Source organism: Aricia agestis, chromosome 5 (genome assembly GCF_905147365.1).
Source record: "Aricia agestis chromosome 5, ilAriAges1.1, whole genome shotgun sequence".
Lineage (NCBI taxonomy): Eukaryota > Metazoa > Arthropoda > Insecta > Lepidoptera > Lycaenidae > Aricia > Aricia agestis.
Window position 1 is genome coordinate 355583 of NC_056410.1, and position 23645 is coordinate 379227.

Here is a 23645-nt window from a genome sequence, read left to right on the forward strand (position 1 = left end):
ATTAGTATAGATTATGTGCACACTGCACAGCTGTTTTTGGGTATTTTGATTAATTAAGGGCCGCGCTACACCGGAATGGCAGCGGCGAGGCGAGCACTTTCAGCGCTGCCATTCCGGTGTAGCGCGGCCCTAAGAGGGGTACCACTTACCAGGGTTTTAAAAAGTTTTTAAATTTGACACAAATTTTGTTGACACCGCGCGCTATAAACTAAAGTCCACGCGGACGAAGTCGCGGGCAACAGCTAGTATATATATAATATTATTATAATATTATTAAACATCATATTCTAACGTATTAAAAACTATAAACAAAAACATACTAACTAATAAGTATGATTAGTTCTATGTTACAATAAAGTAAAAAATAAAACGCCATCTGTTGAATCGTATTAGAACTAAAATGTTCATTCCATCGATATATTTCTGGATTTTTTATAATATTATACATAAAATATGTTTAAGATTTTTGAAATTTTATTTTAATACACATCCAAGACCCAGGAAAATTGAAAACTTTTTGTTCCGCCTGCGGGACTCGAACCCAGGACCCCCGGGATGAGCGCTGGCCACGCGCAATGCGAATTCATTTTCATCGAAATTTTCATGGAAATAAGATATTTTCCCACATCAAAATGTAGCCTATGTCCTTTCTCAGACTCTAGAATAACTGTATACAAAATTTTATTGCAATCGGTTCAGTAGTTTTGGCGTGAAAGCAAGACAGACAGACAGACAGACAGACAGAGATACTTTCGCATTTATAATATTAGTATAGTATGGATTATAATATTATTAAACATCATATTCTAACGTATTAAAAACTATAAACAAAAACATACTAACTAATAAGTATGATTAGTTCTATGTTACAATAAAGTAAAAAATAAAACGCCATCTGTTGAATCGTATTAGAACTAAAATGTTCATTCCATTGATATCTTTCTGGATTTTTTATAATATTATACATAAAATATTATTAAGATTTTTGAAATTTTATTTTAATACACATCCAAGACCCAGGAAAATTGAAAACTTTTTGTTCCGCCTGCGGGACTCGAACCCAGGACCCCCGGGATGAGCGCTGGCCACGCGCAATGCGAATTCATTTTCATCGAAATTTTCATGGAAATAAGATATTTTCCCACATCAAAATGTAGCCTATGTCCTTTCTCAGACTCTAGAATAACTGTATACAAAATTTCATTGCAATCGGTTCAGTAGTTTTGGCGTGAAAGCAAGACAGACAGACAGACAGACAGAGATACTTTCGCATTTATAATATTAGTATAGTATGGATTATAATATTATTAAACATCATATTCTAACGTATTAAAAACTATAAACAAAAACATACTAACTAATAAGTATGATTAGTTCTATGTTATAATAAAGTAAAAAATAAAACGCCATCTGTTGAATCGTATTAGAACTAAAATGTTCATTCCATTGATATATTTCTGGATTTTTTATAATATTATACATAAAATATGTTTAAGATTTTTGAAATTTTATTTTAATACACATCCAAGACCCAGGAAAATTGAAAACTTTTTGTTCCGCCTGCGGGACTCGAACCCAGGACCCCCGGGATGAGCGCTGGCCACGCGCAATGCGAATTCATTTTCATCGAAATTTTCATGGAAATAAGATATTTTCCCACATCAAAATGTAGCCTATGTCCTTTCTCAGACTCTAGAATAACTGTATACAAAATTTCATTGCAATCGGTTCAGTAGTTTTGGCGTGAAAGCAAGACAGACAGACAGACAGACAGAGATACTTTCGCATTTATAATATTAGTATGGATACCTATAACAAATATCTTCGTGCTAGCTATAGCGCGATGTAGCCGCCAAGCAGCGGCATCTGTTATCAAAATAAAGGAATTAAACTTAATATAATAAAATTAACGGCATAGATTGAAATGCAACCTAGTTGCCTAGTGAATAAAGTTGCATTTCATTAAAATTTACTTATTTAACGTAGTGACTTAGAGCAAAATGATATCTATTATCGTGTCAATAAAGTTATATTTATTTGAATGTGTCAGCGTGGCGTGGCTTGTGAATTGTGATATAACGCGCCGTGAGAAGGGGTGGCTCGTGCTCGCCTGTGGCTCGTGCTCGCTCGTAATAGCTGGCTCGGCGCGGCGCGGCTTGTGATATCACACGCCGTGAGAAGCCAGCTTTATAATGTATATATATATTTTAAGTATCTATTGTATAAATAATTGCAATTTATTGACATGTTGATTTGGACATTTTATATTTTTTGGACATTTTTTTTTGTGTGTAAATTAATTTTTTTCTGACATTATCTAATTTTTCTTGTAATTTTCATTCTCTCATGTACTTAATAATAATTAATTGTATTAACTTTTCTAGTTGTTAAGTCTTGTCTAATGTTGCGTTGTGTTTTAAAAAATAATGTTGTGCATGTCTTTAATTGACATGAATGCTGAATATGGACCTGAATGTTAGTTATTTAAGGAAGCTTGTATTAATTTTGTTGACATGCCTTATAAATCTATACTATCTATACTTCTATACTAATATTATAACTTTGTTTGTTTGTTTGTTTGTTTAATTGTAATGAATAGGCTAAAAACTACTGGACCGATTTTAAAAATTCTTTCACCATTCGAAAGCTACATTATTTTCGAGTAACATAGGCTACTTTTTATTTTGGAAAGTATAGGGTTCCGTAAGATATTTCAGTTTTTCGGAAACAACCAGAAAATTTACTTATTTTGCGTACGCTGCCTAAACTATAAAAGATAGAACTATACAATGTTCTAAGTAAATGTAGATCTTATAAATATCTACAAAAATGTCCGCGACACACTATACCATCTAAGTCAAGTGAGGCACACCAACCATTTTTTTATTTAAAAATCTTGATTTTTATTGATCTACATTTAAACGGATTTATTTTACTCATGCTAATAATCCTTATCAAAATAAATTATTTCATCACTAAGAACAGTTTATGTAGAATATATTTCGTCTTTGAATTATTAAAATTTGACGTTTGGTTTAGAAGTTATGGCGAAATTAAAATATTGCGATGTACGCACGTTTCGAAGTGGGCGCTACCAATGCGGCGATGTGCTCGCGGGAAGGGTATCACTATACATCGCCCGCGTAATTTAGGAATGTCACGTAAACCGTACATTTTTCCGCAAAAAAGAAACCTATGTCCTTTCACGTGGTCCATTCATCATTTAAATAATGTACCAAGTATTGTACACATTGAAAAGGTCTACAGAAAACTCCGCGATGGTATATACGTATAAGGATATCCCACAATGATAATGGCTAATTTTCGAAGCGATTTTAACCAATACGGCAATAATCCTTATTCAATTAAATACTTTAAATACATTTTTGATTATGGCCCTTTACAGCATTTTTTTAAATGAAATAAGGGGGCAAACGAGCAAACGGGTCACCTGATGGAAAGCAACTTCCGTCGCCAATGGACACTCGCAGCATCAGAAGAGCTGCAGGTGCGTTGCCGGCCTTTTAAGAGGGAATAGGGTAATAGGGGAGGGAATAGGGGAGGGTAGGGCAGGGAATAGGGTAGGGGATTGGGTCTCCGGTAAACTCACTCACTCGGCGAAACACAGCGCAAGCGCTGTTTCACGCCCGTTTTCTGTGAGAACATGGTATTTCCGGTCGAGCCGGCTCATTCGTGCCGAAGTATGGCTCTCCCACGTATGAAAGCGTGTAAAGCATATTATGATTTAATTTTTAAATGAATATTTTCGAAGATATTATTACAGATTTAAAATTTGCGGGACCGTAGCTTTTGCGGCAGTAGTGGTAGTAGGTACCGACTACCGACCAATGCGGGCCACGGGTAGTAATTAATATAAATTATTTATCAAAACTACTGAATCGATTTTAATAATTTTTTTAGTGACCTAGGCTGTAATATATTTTATACCCGTGCGAAGCCGGGGCGGGTCGCTAGTAAATAAATAAATAAATAAATAAAATCAAACGGCGGTTAAGATGTTGTTTCTAGTAACTCAAAAATATTATGTTACAATTACAAATAAGTGTTTCAGACAAAGGTGTTTCTTGATCCGAAGGCACTGAACAGAACTCTTGAACCTTTAAAGATAAAAGTTTGGAAATTGCAGCATCGCTTAGATAACTGCAAGCATTAACATAATGTGAATATGTAGTTAACATTCGTAGTGGCCTAATATATTGTAGATAACTAAAAAGAGTAAAATTATTATTTTTTAACAAAAAATTGAAACCGACTTCCAAGGAAAAAACAATATTCTTAAAAAATATGATCTAAAAAGTAAGAAATAATTCTTATTCTACATTAGCGCCTTTTTCGAAATTCGACTAAACCCCAACCAATTCTGTTCTCAATTTTCATTCTTTTAAAGTCGGTACTGGCTAAGTTCCATGTCAAGTATCTCAGTTCTGGGCTGGTACCGACTTCAAACGAATGAACATTGAGAACAGAATTCGTTGAGGTTTAGTCGAATTTCGAAAAAGGCGCTAATGAATAATATGAATTATTTTATCCTTTCATATTTTTAAGAATATTGTTTTTACCTTGGAAGTCGGTTTCAATTTTTTGTTAAAAAATAATAATGACGTTAAAGATTCTTCTTCTCCGTTTTTTTGATATGCAGAAATGTTCTGAATTCCTTTTAGGTTCAAGAGGCCGTCGAACTGTATTACATCACTTGGACTGGTTAAAGGGTGAAAAACTTGCAGTTTCCGTATCGTATTTACGATAAGTCATAAGATTCCTACGCGCCAAGTCCGCATTTAAGCTCCAAGCCACGTGCGTCGTACCACTCGTACCGTCATCTACATAGTTCCGTCGGTATCAGCTACTTCCATGACGTGTCCAATTAATTTCTCAATATAATTTTATATGTACTTATTCCAAATCAGTAATGACTAATGACTAATAACTGAAGACTTGATTAAAGTGAAAGACTAATCTAATTGGCAATAAAAGATTTTGTTGCAATATGTAAATTGCATTGAAAAAAGCTTGTTTAATCCTTAGATTTGATCAATGCGTCAGTTAACAATAAAAATAATCGGCCAAGTGCGAGTCGGACTCGCGCACGTAGGGTTCCGTACCATTATAGAGCAAAATTAGGCCAAAAATTGTGTTTTTTGTATGGGAGCCGCGCTTCATTTTTTATTTTATTTTAATATTATTAATAAATATTAAAGTACATAATATATAATTAAGGACTTTGAGAAAAATTCAAATACCTACCTGTTGTCATTATTGATATACTTAGAGCAAAAAAGGCCAAAAAATCACGTTTGTTTATGAGAGCCCCCCTTAAATATTAATTTTATTTTGTTTTTAGTATTTGTTGTTATAGCAGCAACAGATATACACGATCTGTCAAAATTTCAGAATTCTAGCTATAGCGTTTCTTGAGTTACATACAGGCTGGAGACCGTCTGTCTCCAGGCTGATAGACGGACAGACATCGAAGTCTCAGTAATAGGGTCCCGTTTTTACCCTTTGGGTACGGAACCCTAAAGAAGCAGTGCCAAGTAGAAGAAGTCTATCCAAATTTTTCAAGAAACGTAGGTATTCCGGATTAGCATTCCTGAAATGCAGGTTGCTTTGTGCTAGTCGACCAACGTTTGATTAGCCTTTCAGAATTCGGGGTGAGTACTGAGTCATCACTTCGTCAGTCGGGAATTTCATTGTAAACTCCGTTAAATACGGCATCGTGAGAGAATTGTCAGTAGTATATAATATGTGGTAAGTACATGTTGTTTTGTCATGAAATTCGAATAGCTGTTATAGTAGTAGAACTGAGGCCAGACGTGAGATCGGCTAGCGCCAGAATCACTTATTAAATTTCTAGAGAACGCAATATCAGAAAAATTTGATCTTACATTCCTAGCAAAATATGGCGACAATTTTAAAATAAAATAACACCTACGTTTTGACGCAACTGCAGAAACTGAACAGAGAATTAAACGTGGTCGTGGTGTTCCCGCGAAAAAACCGCTTTGACAGCGAAAAAGGCGGGAACGGCCGCCATTACTGCCAAGTGACGCCTCGGCCGGCGGTATAATTGGCGAGCGCGAGTTATGGACAGATTTTAATAACGTTCAACCTCAACTTATTGCTTGTTCGTCTCTATTTTTTCTGCGGCATATTATAATAAAAAATCTTTTAGCAGATATTTGGATACAGTAAGTATACCCTTTAGTAGAGATATTCGGATGGCTGACATTGATTCATCTACTTGACGTTAGGTTCTATCTAAAGACTGATTTTAGAGTACCCACTCTTTTAGTTGAAATATATTGATGATTATATGTACGTCTAATGTCGGCACTACATATAGGTGAACGCGTTGGCCGACGCGTTGGCCGGCGCGCTGGCCCAATGTGTAGAACGGACGTTCGCGCGTTGGCGGTAGGTATTTAGACGTTGGCCGACGCGTTTGCGAGTTTGCCGCGCGGTGTCGGAAAGATCAAAGGACATTTGTCGCAAGCTTTGCGCTCCATCCACACATAGGCCGCGTGATCAGTTCGCCCGAAGCGGCAATGAAGAGTGCACGTTTCCTTCTTGTGGCGAATTAACATCTAACTTGACGAAATGGCGGGCAATATGAGTATCGAGAAAACATTTAAATTTATTGAGCTCTATCAGAGTAAAAACTGCCTGTGGAACCAAAAAATCCTATCAAAAGCGCTAAAAAAAGGTTCTTGGACATGCTATTTTTCTCACGATGTCGTTTAGGGTTCCGTACCCAAAGGGTAAAAACGGGACTCTATTACTAAGACTTCAATGTCTGTCTTTATTTCTGTCTGTCCGTCTGTCTGTCTGTCCATCTGTCTGTCCGTCTGTCTGTCTCCAGGCTGTATCTCAATTCTCAAGAACCGCTATAGCTAGATTTCTGAAATTTTCACAGATTGTGTACATATCGCTATAACAACAAATACTAAAAACAAAATAAATTAAATATTTAATCTATATATGTATTAATACGCAAGCGAAAAACTTTGTATCCCTTTTGACGAAAAATGAGGAAACGTATGTGAATGAAATTTTGCACAGGTATAGCTTATAATATGGTGAAGGAGTGCATCGAGCTAATATTATTTTGAAATTATGCTTTTATCATACATTTTTTTTTAATAAATAAAACATTACACACACTACAATACGCACACTCAAGAAGATGACAGATTTTCGAGTGACAAACCTATACATACGAATTATACTCTTTTATTTATGGTTGAAGTCTGTTGACAAGAAGTTGACAAATTGAAAATGAATTATAGTTTTTTTTATTGAATCTTAGATATTATTAGATAATGCTTACACGGCCAGATTGAGATCAGCTGAGTCGAGACAAGAGTTGAAAAAAAATATGAAAGTCAATATTTTTTTACAAATTATAGGTCCTAAATGTCGTTGACACTAAAGGTCGAATTTCGATCATTGGGCGATCTCTAGTAAAAAATAAATATATACTTATACTAATCACGATAATTATAATAATAAGTAATATTGTTACTCGCGACTTCGTCCGCGTCAACAAAATGTAAAATACATAGGTAAAAAATAAAAAAGTAAAAAAATATCCTCCTCCTTTTTGGAAGTCGGTTAAAAAGTAGCCTAAGTTACTCCTTATTACATCAGCTATCTGGCAATAAAAGTCCCGTCAAAATCGGTCCAGCCATTTCGGAGATTAGCCGGAACAAACAGACAGACATACAGACAGACAAAAATTCTAAAAATTGTTATTTTGGTATAAATGTACCCTATATACATTCATATGCATTTAGTAAAAAACGGTTCTTTCAATATTACAAACAGACACTGCAGTTTTATTTATATGTATAGATAATAAATAATAAGTAATATAATAATTTTGTTATTTTAATATAATAAAAAATGTAAAAGTGAGTTTATTTCTTTGTTTGTTACGTTTTCTCGCCTTTTACTTATTATTTCGAGAATACCCTTTAAAAACTTTTTCTTGTCCACATTTACAAAGTAATTATAAGCTGTGAATATACAGCTGCAGCTGTTAGCGACTCAACATCCATTTTGAATCCGTCCGCACATTGGATCCGAATCATACTGAACGACCTTCCTATGCAGTGTTGCTAACTTTTTTTTTGCTAACCCACCAAATTCAGCAGCGTAAACCACCAGAAACCGCTAAAACCTAAATGGCCTCTCAAACCACCAGAATTCCACTAAATAACGTAAAGACAACAACAACCTATCTGAATATAATTTGACAATAATACAGTAACAACGTTATTATTATTATTATTTATTTATTTACTTATTTATTTTTATGGTACAGTTAGAGACCACAGAATAACAACATACAGTAAAATAACATTAACAACACACGGCATTTAGACTGAGGTCCAATTACAACTACACCAGCATTGAAGGTAACAATATTAGTATAAGATTTACTTAGAGAAAGACAGGGAAAACACAAAACAAAATAGAACTAAAAACTAGAACTAGACATCCACTCGCCACAATAACAACAAAGTATAAAATAAATAAAAATATATCCTACAGTAGGTAATACAATTCTAATGACTTAAAAACTCAAACTAAAACTAAACTCTGTTAAAGGCCATCGACACATATTGTTAAACATTTAGATGTTAGGGTCCTTGGCTAGATCACGTTTAAATGCAATCAGACTACAATTGAAAATATCTTTATCATGGCATATTTTATTATACGTATTACAAATTCTATGCAAGGGATTATTTTTGGACACATTATTATATGTTAGTGGTACACTAAATAGCTGTTGAATACGTACGGATCGAGTAAGGATCTTAAATGACAACTGCTCTAAAAGAACAGTGTCCATAAGACCATTAATAATTTTGTAAAGAATACCAAGATCAGCAATCGGTCTTCGTTTCTCAAGGCTTAGGAGACCAAATTTATTGATCCGATCAAGATAATCCGGTAACTTCCTTCGCATACCACATCTACTACTTAGTACCCTGACAATTAATCTTCTCTGAACTGCTTCAATTCTGTCGATATGAACACTATACATAGGCGACCATACAGATGAACAGTACTCAAGAATACTTCTCACTAGGGCTACATAAAGTAAGATCCAAGTACAAGGGTTCTTAAAAGGCTTAGCTGTCCGAGAAATAAATGACAGCATATTATGGGCCCTGCTGCATATGGAGTCATAGTGCGACCGAAATGATAGTGCGGTATCAAAAATAATTCCCAAGTCACTTATTACTGAGACATGAGATAAAGGCTTGTCATTTACTTATTATATTTTTATTTCTTGTAAAAGTAATAACTTGACATTTATTAGCATTTAGTCCCATAAGATTGCGTTTGCACCATTCAGCCAAGACATCTAGATCTCTCTGAAGAGCTAAGCAATCACTGATATCAAATATAATTCTAAAGATCTTTAGGTCATCTGCACATTTTAATGCAATCCAAAAGGTCATTTATAAACATTAAAAATAACAACGGACCCAGAATTGAACCTTGCGGAACACCCGACGTCGCAAATTATGAAATTATTATTTTTGTTACTACAAAAAGGAAAACTTTAGTTACCTATGTACCTATGTATAAGTCAGTACTTAACTAAAGAGTAAAGATGAACGTCTTCAGAGGAATAATTGTCATTTACTTGTTCAGTTTGTTAAGAATAAATTTCTTTAGTTCTAATTTTTGTAATACGGTATTTGGTATTATGTTGTTATTACAGCATTTGCCTTCGCGTGCTAACCTTGCAGTTTGCACGAAAGAAAGGCGATCAAACTTCATCCGGTTTCTCTGTTAAGTCTTGACAACATTCATCATGATAAATAATCGCTCTATATCAGCGTCAGAATGCGGCAAAACGAATAAAGATAATCCTACTAATATTATAAAGGCGAAAGTTTGTTTGGATGTATGGATGTGTGGATAATAATATAATTAAGTTTCCAGTGTGCGTCTTCAAGGGTTAGAAACATAATAAAAAAACTAGTGGTTTAACGTCGAAGCTACCACTAACTTAAATAATCTAATCCACTAAGAAATCCATTAGCCACTAAAACCAAATTTTTCCCGCGGAAAGGTACGTCTAAACCACTATCTAGTGGAAATTCCACTAAGTTGGCAACACTTCCTATGTTTGGACTGTGGACACAAGCGCCGTTGCAAGCGCACCGCCAACGCGTGGGCTAACGCGTTGGCGGTGCGCTTGTCTATATGGGGATTGGGGAGGCAGCTTTAAACTTGACCGTTGAGCACAAATCGATCACTGGATAGTGGATAGCTTGTGTTGGAAACTCAACACAATTTGTTAACCAAAATATTAGATTATTAAAAGTATGTTGGTAAACTCATAAGCGTCTTTACGAATCCTAATTCCTAACTCTTTAGCTGGAATTCGTTTTTACTTTTTATTGCAAATAAAATCCAGTAATGTGGGTTTTAATTATCTTGAGGAAACATTGAATTTTTTCTTGTTTAGTGACCCGGACTGGAGTAGCTCATTACGAGGCGCGGCGGACAGCGGGAGCGTTCTGCAGAATAAAGGCGATGCGCCAGAATTAAAACTAGCCGGGGACGCCGGCGGAATATAAAATATTGAAAAGCTCTCTATCTCCGGCCCCGGCGGAAAAGTTCCGCACTGCGAATTCAAATTCCGTATTGTATCGAAGGGACGATCGCCGCAGCCGAGCGCCGCCGCCGAGCGCCCCCTGCTGACTCCAATCTCGGGGTTAAGTGGATGCTCCATTTTTAAACTCGAATTTTGTGAGGGCTGATCTCATCAATAAATAATTTAGTGCGTAGTCGGCGAAACTGCAAAACGATCTTTTCAGAATATTTTTGGGTACATTCCTGCTTATGTAAGAAAATAATATAATATTAAAAATGTATCGGTAATAATTTTGTGGCAGAGGCTGCCGATGCTCAAACTCACGAAAGCCTTGTATTTCGTATGTTTTTGTAAGGCAGCTGGACTAGATGTGGAGGCCGAATGAAACATGCATGGACTCATGAAACCTCCCATTTGTGAGGTTTTTGGCAGCCGTCGTCGCCTTCGTCGGTCACGCACGCCGAGTGTACTGTGTATCACAGATGATCCTCGGTCCGGTGCCGGCCATCAATAGTTGAGTAGTCGGCGGGTGAGGGGGAGGACCGGGAGGTAAATAGTAAATTGACGCGGGCCGTGTTATTCCGGCGGCGTGCGATCCGCGCGACTCAATATTTGAGCAGATGTGCTCCGGGGCGGCGTGCGAAAATGTTATTTTTATGCGACCTACATGGAAATGTCGACGGAGCCCTAGCTAGGGGTGGGACGAGAGTGTCGATACTCGATCGGAAGTGACTCTCGAATCTCAATAAGTTTTTCTATGCCCTCGATTGTTTGATTTTGTTGAGAAAATGTTACAATTTATTAAACACGTCCATATTTCCATATTTAATCAGTTTTGATCAAAACAAATAAAAAATATACCTAGCTCTAATAATAGTCAGGCCATTATAGATAAGAGCGGAGTCTGGAATCATTAATCATTTTGTACATCTTATCAATTATGTAGGTATCCATCGAAACATTAAAACGATTTCATTTACTCTTTTATCTGTAACCTTTAATCTATTTATAATCGGTTCTTGATACATATCCTATGTTGTGTGATGTCAGTTTCAGCGTCGGCCGCCGTCGGCTAAAACCCATCGCTATCGACATCGACGAGTCCCCGGCGGCCAGCCCTGGCCTGTTTACCCTTTCACCGGGTTGAACTCCCTCGGAACTAGAATTTGTTTCTTAATACGTGCTCGCTTTATTATTTAACGCGTATTAACATAAATTCCGCCCTCGCCGCTCCCCGCGCCGGTCACTCTGCGAACGGACCTTTTTAGTTTTTATTCTTAGGGCCTGTTTCACCACTTTCTGATATAGTGTCTAATAGGCTATTCACAACTTTTTTGTCAGATTCTCCATACTTGATCTGTCAAGTTAATTGGTGGATAGCCTTATCAGGAAGTGGTGAAACAGGCCCTTAACGTTTTGTTTGAACGAGTGCCCCTCGGAAGTTTGACCCCGCAACCTACTCTGATAAATCATTGCAGATTCGTCTTGACTACATACGAGATCTTGAATTCGTTCGTACATACGAGATTTCGAATGTCGAAATTAAAACTAGATCTTCAACGGGTCTTTGACTTTGCTCTGAAGGTAGAAGACCATCTATCCCGGACAATTAAAAAGCTAAAAGCGGTAATACCTAAGTTGTGGTGATTTAGTCAGTTATTAACGGCGGTGACGGTGGCACGAGAAAGACGGATTAAGGTGATCCGGCTCCACCCATGTTCTTATCTGATTAATTCCGGTATTGTGCCGCGTTGTATTTAGTACTCGGCGGAGTCCCGGTGGTGGTGCTAAACGGTTAACGAGGCGGGTGCGCGTTAACACCATTACGCCGGTTACCGTCAATTACCACCACTTGTTGGGCGGCCGCGTGTGGCCCGCGTCCCTTGCGGACCGGAACCAGCCATAGGCGCCAGCGGAACTACCAAAATTTTTTCGTCGACGTATCGTGTCACGTGTGTAGCCAACGCAGAACTTTAGTCTTGTGGATCCTGTAAGAAGAAAATTTTAGCGAGTAATCAAGACGCCTTACGTCAAACTTTTAGGAAAGCTTTGTCCAAATAGAGAATTACACTGCATACAAATAATTCTTGTCCTTCAATAAACTGAATATGCGGGTGGGCTCACCAGGTTCGACCCGCTGGCCGCCCGTGAGTCGGGCCATCGGGGAATATGAGTTGTTAATTAACGATACAAGAGCGCAAGAACGGCTCAAATTGGTTCGGACCACTCCGACCCGTTGCGGACTGCGGTCGTGTAACTTATGCCTACATATTATTACACGCTACGTTGTACATAGTTACACATACTGCGTGCCCACTGCCCAGTGCCTGCATCATCAGAGGCATCAGCAGCACGAAGTAGTCGTAGTGAAGAAGTTACCGGCTCCTACGAATTGTATCTGTTTGTTTCACTAGTATGTTACCCTTACCTAGTACTTAATTAGTTTGTACTCTAACTAGATGTCTAGATCTGAATAGTGTTTGCTGTTTGCTTTGCGGGCTACTTATAAAATAGAGTCAAGAAATTGCTCATACTGGATTTTATTCTCTACCTTTACGTTCTGAGAGCTTTAATTTGTGTAGTACGCAATTATTAATTTGTCTCGAACAGCTCCTTCAGATTCAAATTGTCATCTCCAATTCCATAATGATTTGCCATCGAAGTGGAAAAAATAGAGTAGGCAAGTTGTAGCACCGGCGCGGGCGGGCGCGGGCAGGCGCGGGCGGGCGCGGGCGGGCGCCGGCGACACTCGACAGCGCCGTTTGAAAATTGAACTAATTTGCAGCGGCCCGGAGCAGAATGCGGCCCCTTTTTAATTGTCGCGCGAAGACAGTGCTTGTGTGTAATGAGCACTTGGTGACATGCAATTTACATTAAGCAGCGTCCGTAGCAGTCTAGTGGTAGAGCGCCTGGATTACAAGGTACAGATTCGACCCCAAGATGTGACGAGCACACATTTCCTCTAACCCATCAATTCCCAAGCGGCAGCCGGCTGCCGCATAACAATTGAAAATTTATTGTGTCTGCGATATTCACGATGGAGGTGCTACATATCATATCGCCTTTGATTGAGTGCACAAAACAATAAATAAAGTATAAATGTAATGTTGAAACTGTAGAGGAAGGTAGCAAAACATACCCAAGCTTTATAGAGTTCCGATCCCTAATCAGCAGCATTGACCAGCGACCAGCATGCCGAGGATGCTCGAGGATTATGGTATCAACCAATAGGAAATTAGAAGAGGTACAAAAAAGATACAAGTTGTCTTGTGATCTCAAATGACAGAAAAACATCTATTACAAGGGATATCAGCTAAAATCTCACTTTTGTGTACAATGTACATAGCCCGGCCCCCGAGTGATGTGCCGATGCCGATTCATGGTATCGAGAGAGAATATTGTGAAGAAAGTTGTCGGACCCCGAATAATTTATAATAATATCTTAATTGACCGTTGAAAATATACACATCGGCCGATACAACAGAAACACGTGATATCTGATGGTGCTTTTTCACAACTTTATAGACTTTAGAGTTTAGAATCTAGCTAATCCATGTTTCTGACTGAAGTAGAAAGGATTTAGTGAGTGGTTTGACCGTTTGATATAAAATTACTGATAATAAAAGATCTTTTAGTATCTAATCAACGGCCTCGAGATTTTAATGAAAGTTGCAGAACTAATGCGAATCAATTATTTTTATCCTGTAACCGCTTAGTATAATTTTGATAACATTTGATTTGGATAATATTTTGAATAGATAATATAAAAGTGATTAAACATTTCAATTAGCACGTATCTGGTTAAATCTGATATTTCATTTAATTTTTTTGATTGAAATTGAAACCATATTATAATTGAGTGAGGAAAGGCCAATCCGTCAAGCCTTTGTCAGTAAAATGGTTTCATTCAATAAATTCGTTAGTCATTCAATCAAATAGCAGATTCAACCAAGACTGCGACATATCGATACGCTTGGTTACTAGACAACACTATCGGGCGACGGATAAGTTGGCAATTTGGATGCCGCTCGCATTGGCGCGGGCGCGGGTGTTCGAATTTTGAATATTTACAATATTATGCTTAGGTAGTAGGTACAGGCAACCGAAGCCGAGGGCGCAGTGCAGGATCTCGAAAAAACTACGAAACTCTCCAAGTCTGTCAAGTCAGACTTGGAGAGTTTCGTAGTTTTTTCTATCTCAAGAAGATTAAGTGAAGATCAGGATTTTATTTTCTTCATATATTTTTTAATTATATTTTTGTCATAAATTGTCACTTTCATCTGGGTGCGACAGCTTGAGAAGGCAGCTAGGCTCGGTCAAGTTGCGTATAATTTTTAATGCGATACATGTGTAGTGTGTGCCCTTGGGCCATATGTTAATACTTGGTGGTGTATAATTAGAGCTGTGTTAAATCTTACAACGTCAAGTGTTTTTGCCCGCGGCGTCTATACGTAACGGCACTTTCGTGGCCGCGGACCACCGCGAGTCGCGACGGACGACAGAACTTAACAGTAACAACTAACAGTAATAAAAAGCTTACTCAGCATCTTGTAGTTCTAGCATCAAGTACTCGGTGTCCTGTGTCTTCAGATTTTCAGGAGCCTCACAAGTCACGTCCATAAATATTATTTATCTACATTTTCTGTTGTAAAGGCTTTTAGGATATTAATGCGTCAAGAAAATTTAAGGCAAGTTTTTAATTAAATATCGACATCGTTAACTATCTAATACAGCCGAGTCCTCAAAAGCTTCTTAAAGTTAAGAGCTCCAATTCCATAAGACACAGATTGTCTCTGTGTACTTCACAGCACTGCTGAGTGCTGCAGACAGTGCAGTTGTTGTTCAGAGCTTGAAAAGCCTTTTTTTTGATTCTTTAGCAACTGCGCTTTTAAGGTCATGTAACATTATTATCTAATCATCTATACTAATATTATAAATGCGAAAGTATCTCTGTCTGTCTGTCTGTCTGTCTGTCTGTCTGTCTGTCTGTCTCGCTTTCACGCCAAAACTACTGAACCGATTGCAATGAAATTTTGTACACAGTTATTCTAAAGTCTGAGAAAGGACATAGGCTACATTTTGATGTGGGAAAATATCTTATTTCCATGAAAATATCGATGAAAATTACTTCGCATTGCGCGTGGCCAGCGCTCATCCCGGGGGTCCTGGGTTCGAGTCCCGCAGGCGGAACAAAAAGTTTTCAATGTTCCTGGGTCTTGGATGTGTATTAAAATAATATTTCAAAAATCTTAAATATATTTTATGTATAATATTATAAAAAATCCAGAAATATATCAACGCGATGCAATGAACATTTTAGTTCTAATACGATTCAACAGATGGCGCTTTTTTTTTACTTCGTTGGAACATAGAACTAATCATACTTATTAGTTATTATGTTTTTGTTTATAGTTTTTAATACGTTAGAGTATTATGTTTAATAATATTATCACTTGCTATAATAATAATCAATCTATCTTATCTTATAGAACTCCTACTGCATTTCTAAGGAGTTCGAGTGTGTTGTGTTGGCCTATATTCCATCCAGAAAATATATCAATGCAATCAACATTTTAATTCTAATATATGAAAACAGATGGCGCTTTATTTTTTACTTCATTATTATAACAGAACTAATCATACCTACTTTATTATATATTATTGTTTTTATTCATAACTAGCTGTTGCCCGCGACTTCGTCCGCGTGGACTTTAGTTTATAGCGCGCGGTGTCAACAAAATTTGTGTCAAATTTAAAAACTTTTTAAAACCCTGGTAAGTGGTACCCCTCTTAGGGCCGCGCTACACCGGAATGGCAGCGCTGAAAGTGCTCGCCTCGCCGCTGCCATTCCGGTGTAGCGCGGCCCTTAATTAATCAAAATACCCAAAAACAGCTGTGCAGTGTGCACATAATCTGTACTAATATTATGAATGCGAAAGTATCTCTGTCTGTCTGTCAGTCTCGCTTTCACGCCAAACGCCAAAACTACCGAACCGATTGTAATGAAATTTTGTATACTGATAGTCTAAAGCCTGAGAAAGGACATAGGCTACTTTTTTACTGGAAAAAAGGGTTGTAAGGGTCGTAAATTAGTTCAAAAAATTCATAATAGATGGCGCCGTGCGTCTTCTACATCGCGCTGACGCTTGCTCAAAAGTCTTTCTATAAGAGGTGGTATCATCTTACATTTAAGTCTCGATTTTTTTCGATTGTTATATCTATTCTACGGTATTAAATAACTCAGTACTTTATCTGTGCAGGCAGTGACGTAACCTTAAGACCAAATTTCACCAACGACTGTTAAAGTTAATGCTCGAATTAGTATCACGTTAGCTGTTTTGTTTTTCATATGAATGAAAGAGAAGACAGGATATTTTAACAAGCTGTTAACACTAACAGACGTTGGTGAAATTGGGGCTAAACCTATCAATGATAAATAGTTTATGGGTAAAGTTGTGTAATTGGGGGGCTAAATAAGCTTTAAAATTTGGCATAATATATAAAGTTTAACATACAAAAATGAAGTACTTATTGTTTGCACACTGCACAGCTGTATTGATTTAAGGGGTACCAGGGTTTTTTTATAAAAGCTTTTGACACCAATTTTGTTGACATCGCGCGCTATAAACTGAAGTCCACGCGGACGAAGTCGCGGGCAACAGCTAGTATGCTATAATTTAATATAATATTATTAGACCTTAGTTTTATTTATTACACAAGAGTCAACTAGTAATGGGTGTTGGATCTCGTATGGTAATGTGTCTCTGTGTGCGTGTCTAATGTGTTGCAAGTGTACAAGCCCCAAGGCAACAGGAAATTATAAGGCGTTCCTTAATTAATACACTAAAAAGTACTAACGTCTAATTAAACAAGAAAAACAAACCACTGTGAACATAGAAGTTGATAGCTATCAACTTCTATGTTCACAGTGGTTTGTTGTGGGGTTGTTTTTACGTTACTTTGATCGCTAGTTGTAGTTTGTGACTATGTACAATATAATATTATGAACCTGCTTTAAAATGTTAACTTCCAAACTAGCTAAACTGCGATATTATTTGCCATACTGCCAGAATACTGCCAAAATACTGCCAGAATACTGCCAAAATACTGCCAGAATACTGCCAGAATACTGCCATATTAAATAATAACTCCCACACCGGTTTCGGTGACGGTGGTCGGTTTGAGTAATTTTACACAAGAGTACACAAGAGCACTCTCTTTTCCTTTACTCACATAACCCGGAAGACCGACACAAGCGGCGAGAGATCAGGCGACTTTTTACATGCCCATCCGACGCATAAATCATCTTAGTTTTCAGACAATCAGGTGATCAGCCTGCATTGTCCTAACCAAGCTTGGAAATAACATGTTTCCAACGCGGGAATCGAACCCACGACCTCCGAGTCAAGAGCCACGCTCTATACCACTAGACCACGGAGGCGTTAACTGCCATTTTTTTTACCTTTATGGGTGGGTCTATAAGAAATCCGCATTAGGATTTTAAGCTTTCAGCGAAAAAAAGCTCTTCCCAGGTATTGAAAACCTGCAAATAGTCGCAGAGGTGAAGATGGCAAGGTCGAAAGCTTAAATATCTGACCACGAGAATATCTTGCTGGGGATCATTATCTCATTACGTTTCCCTGTCGGCGCGTTGTTTATTTGCCTCAGGCCAGTATTACAAACTGTTCATTGTTACTTTACCTCCGACAGAACCTTTATACCGCTGATATAAAGATCATATTCATAGAGCCGAGGTGAAATATCTGCGAACGGACTGTAGTCTATGAATGAAGAAAGTAATCAGGCTAATTCCCGGCGTGGACCCCTGCGCGGGACCCCTCGCTCTCCCCGCAGGTCCCCCCGACGCCCCCACGTCCATTATTCCTCGTTTATGTCTCAACAAAAAAGGGAAAAGCCGTGTCTGTTGTTGTAAGGGCGGTGTTGCTCCGAGATTAGCAGATTAATTGCTCATCGCGGTGACCGGTGCACACTTGCCCTCTTTTTGTATTTCTAATATAATCCAGGTCCAAAATCCAAATACAATATACATATTAAAATACTTTATGTGCAGTCCAGCTTTACATTGAATAACCTCATTTTTGGTAGTCAATTAAGTTGAGGTCGCACGATAGTCGTAATATGTTGTCAAAAAGGCGTTGAATTTCTCAAAAGCAAAGAGAGGGAGAGGCAAAAACCCCGTCACATGTGGACCAAAGCACTAGCTGTTAATAAATGGCTTATAATTAACTGATCACCAGAAATAGTAACATTTCACAGACAAAAATAGTAAACGATCACCAAAATACAGAACACCATTTTAATGTAAAATGATAACCAAAGATTTAACATCTTAAAACCAAAAATAGTAAATGATCGCCAAAATAAGTAAATGATCACCAACATTATACTATCATTTTAAAGTAAAATGATCACCAAAATTAGTAAATGATCACCAACATTATACTAGCATTTTAATGTAAAATGATCACCAAAGATTTATTATCTCGCTATCCTATTTATGCAAAATGACTCCAAATAAATCATTGTTACTTAAACCAAAAGTATTAAACGATTACCAACATTATACGTTAGTATTTTAATGTAAAATTATAACTAAATATATTTTTATTTAGCAAATATCCTAGTAAAGAGTAGAAGACATATAGACGGACAGACGGACAGACAGACATCGAAGTCTTAGTAAAAGAGTCCCGTTTGTACGCTTTGGGTACGGAACCCTAAAAGCGGGACTCTATTATTGAGACTTCTATGTCTGTCCGTCTGTCCGTCCGTCTGTCTATCTCTAGGGCCTAGGCTGTATTGTATCTCAAGAACCACTCCAGCTAGACTTCTTAAAAATTTAACAGATTGTGTATATCTGTTGCAAGTACTAAAACAAAATAAAATTATTATTTAAGGGGAGCTCCCATACAAAAACACAATTTTGGTCTAATTTTGTTTTATAACGGTACGGAACCCTCCATGTTCGACTCACACTTGGCCGACTATTTTGTTAATAATATGCTTGTTACATGTTTTGTCAATCGTAGTGATTTATTTGGAAAAAAATATCGCATTGATTTGCTCACAAGGATTTGGTGATTATTTACTATATTTGGTGATCATTTACTATATTTAGTGATCATTTACTATATTTGGTGATCATTTACTATATTTGGTGGTCATTTACTATATTTGGTGATCATTTACTTTATTTGGTGATCATTTACTATATTTAGTGTTCGATTACAATTTGAAGTGTTGTCATGACTAAAATAGCTGGTAGTATTGCAATTTTAGACTTTATTTTTTTGGTGTTAATTATCTTTTTTTGGTAAACAAGTTTAGGGTATCAGTGCATTTTTTGGTGGTCATTATATTTTTTCCCTTAATAAATTGCCTAAATCGACAACTTATAAAATTTCTTGTCGCAAAAGTACTGGGAGAGCTGACTCTACGTAAAGTTGGAAAAAACCTACTTAGAAGAGTTAAAAGTCGTAGACTTTAAATATTACAGGCATCCGCAAGCGGCACCCGGCTGTCGCATAACAATTGAAAATCTATTGTGTCTGCGATTCCCACGATATTAAATAAACAGCGTGGTAGACTCGCATACATTCCATGCCCGAAAATTGCCATCAGGCTTTTACAAAGATTCTTTTAGCCTTTAGGGGCAGCAAATAAAATGAGAGACGCAGGGATATGTGTGCCGCTGCCCTTACCCTGAACATTGTACACTGTACAGTATCGCCGCCCGCCGGCTTCTGCGGACATAACGCCAGTCGCCACAATATCTTAATACCATTTCCGCGCAAATCATGCCGGAACAAACATCATTAGCCCGATATTGTAATACAATACTGTAATATTATAGACGTGAAAGTATGTCTGTCTGTCTATCACCTTATCGCGCTTGATTTTGTTTATTCTGTTAGATAAAATATATGTGGTATGGAAAAACGGTAGAGTCCCCGGAAAGAAAGCGGTTCCCGCGTGAATTTCCGAAATATTTTAATATTTTCGTATATTAATTGCAGCCTTTTTACTTTTCGTGGTGATAAGTTTGCAGCGAATCTTCAGTGCAATGACGTATAGGCTGCTTTATAACATTCATTTGAAGATAGCCAGGGTAAGATACTCTTGTTACATATTTGATATTAGGATTTCTGTAAGCAAAAGTACCCTAACCACTTAACCTAACTATGGTTGCATTAATTGAAAAGGTAAACGAAACAAAAAATAAAACGGTTTTAGAGTTGGACCACCCGCCCACCGCCCGCGCAACAACAAAATTATCACCTATCAGTTATTACAACACCAAATATCCTTACCTGATAATGCCTGATATATAGCTGCTTATGTAAAATCAAATGTAAAAATTATGGTTAAATAGTTATGCATGATAATTATGATCTACATTTTACATACTTGATTCTGTATACAGTAAGAATTATTTATTTTACGGAATTATATAATATCTTATACCTTTAAACGAGTAATTCTTGTATATATATACTAGCGAGTAGCGACCCGCCCCGGCGTCGCACGGGTATAAAATATCTAGCCACTGAAAAAATAATTAAAATCGATAGCCTATTATCCTTCACGTGGTCTACTTCTTATCTGTGCCAAATAACATAAAAATTGCTCCAGTAGTTCGCGAGATAAGCCCTTTCAAATAATTTCCCCCGTTTTTTCCACATTCCCCTATTCGTCGTAGCGTGATAAAATATAGCCTTCCTCAATAAATAGGCTATCTAACACTGAAATAATTTTTCAAATTGGACCAGTAGTTCTTGAGATTAGTCCATTCAAGTTAGCCCTTTCAAATAATTTTCCCAGTTTTTTCCACATTTCCACAAGCAGCTGCGGCTGCAGCGGGCTGCCGCAGTGCTTGCGACGTAATGTGCGCAATGTTTTGTGCTGTAGCCCGTATGTCTTAATTTCTTCACAGATGCAAGTAGGTGGTATGCTCAAAATATCCATGAAACACATTACTTTTTTATTTGAATAAATAGCTGAAGGGCGATTCCATTATCACCGGTGCAACAGTTTCACACACTTAAAGCTTCCTACAGGCAAAATGAAGCATATTTATTAATAAAATATCCCTTATAGGGATACATTTGAACTAGTTTAACAATGATTTATAAATGAAAACCTTCATTAAATGTATGAAGGGCCACAAAACAGGTCTGAAGTGCCATCGCCTGATCTGTAATGAGTTCATATGTGAATACTGGTTACAAAATAGCATAAAACAAAGAAACTATGTAACTAGATAAAAGTAATTATAGTAATAAGTACTAGAAATTATTAACCATTTCTACGATCGCGGGTGCAACATCAAAATTCTCAAATCTCTTAAAGGTGAATTAAGCCGTCGATCGTGGAAAAACGAGACACAATAGCTTATTAATTATCTAACAAATTTTAAAATTTTCGATATGCAATATATTATTCTACTAATAAGTTTGTAATAAAACAGCACCAAATTGTAGTTTTTTTTAATTTTCAGTTGTTTATTGGTCTGACAAAATAAATCGTCTAAATCACTAAAAACGATTGAATAGTGTAATTTTTACAAAAGATTTCGACTTATTGCTGTATAAGTGTATAACTATACTACAACTAAACATTAATTTGAAATATATGCAATTTTAATTTAAAAATATGAGAAAAAACATCGCGTCCCGTAGATGATATTGCTTAAAACGCTCTAAATTATTCGAATTCCATTTTTACCTATAAAAGATGTTTTGTTAGTAAATACACATATTTTTATGTATATTCCAATTGAAAAATGTAACTAATGATATTGAATATTTTTATCATCGTTTTGCTACATAAGCAGTAAGTCGGGGTAACCTCCAACAGTTTTGTGGGACTTGTGGGCACGAGTCACGAGGCACCGCGCGGTCTCGACGGGCGGCGCGGCGGCGGGCGGCGGCCATCCCCCGCAGCTGTTGCCCGCCGCTTGCGATAAATGCTCCTCTCGGTTTTTAATATCCGTTTTTATTGCCCGCGCCGCACCGTGATGTATGTACTGTGACGTGCTGCTTATTGACTGCGGGCCTACGTGCGCCGCGCGGGACGGCGGGACCAACACCGGAGATGTTCAAATGATATTCGAATTATACGACCGTCTTATACAGCTGTGACTCTTCTTATATTCTCGTGGTATAAGCTATAGGGGCTCCTTGTTTTATATTGAGTAGGGAAGACCACACCACAAAATATATATCGTAATTCGCACGATGTTGATAAAGCCATTTACAGTGTATTTAGTAATGACTAATATCTTTAAAGCGATAATCTTTAAGGACCGCGCGAGATAGAATATAGCTCGTGAGTCGTGAATCGTACTAGGAAAGTTGAACCGAATTCGATAGCCTACCTATTTCAGTGGTCATCCACAACAGTAGCAATGGTAACGTTGTGACCTGTGTGTTACAGATGCGGTGGCGGTGGTGATCTGCGTGATGCAGGGCGGGGGCGGCGGGGCGCCCGCCGCGGACGCCGACCAGGCGCAGTTCGAGGCGGACAAGCGGGCAGTCTACAAGTACGTCACACTGCACACTATGGATGCTCCATGGACTTCACGAAGCCTTCACTAAAAATATTTGCTGTCACATTGTCAGGCTGACATAGTCTGTTAAGTGGCTTTTCCATCGTATCGGACAAATACACTGACATAGATTAGGGATGTTCGTGGAATACATAATATTTTATTAAACAAGAGAGCAACGCCATAGGCTTAGGCAGTATGGACTGTAGTTGAATGACATTACCCCGTAGCAGGCGTCATTTGTGACATTTATCACCATCGTATCTACACCCCTGTAGCAGGATATCATCACTAAAGAAAGGTAGAGAGTAGAGACCGTATTCTACAAGCATCATAAGTCATGACTCATGAGTCTTCTAAATATAATATTTGGTATCGTAAAAGCCTCTGTAGTCTAATGGGTTAGACCTCATCTCTGGAGTCCCGACCCAGCTG

At 37.5% G+C, this 23645-nt stretch overlaps 1 protein-coding gene across 1 annotated transcript in view; it reads left to right on the top strand.

Moving 5' to 3' along the window:
* LOC121727432 (homeobox protein PKNOX1-like) overlaps window positions 1–23645 on the top strand; it is a 41330-nt gene that overhangs the window by 7664 nt on the left and 10021 nt on the right. Inside the window, exon 2 of the mRNA XM_042115287.1 lies at window positions 23099–23204. Coding sequence (XP_041971221.1) covers window positions 23125–23204 — 80 coding nt within the window. The 5' untranslated portion in view covers window positions 23099–23124. The remainder of the gene's footprint in view (window positions 1–23098; window positions 23205–23645) is intronic.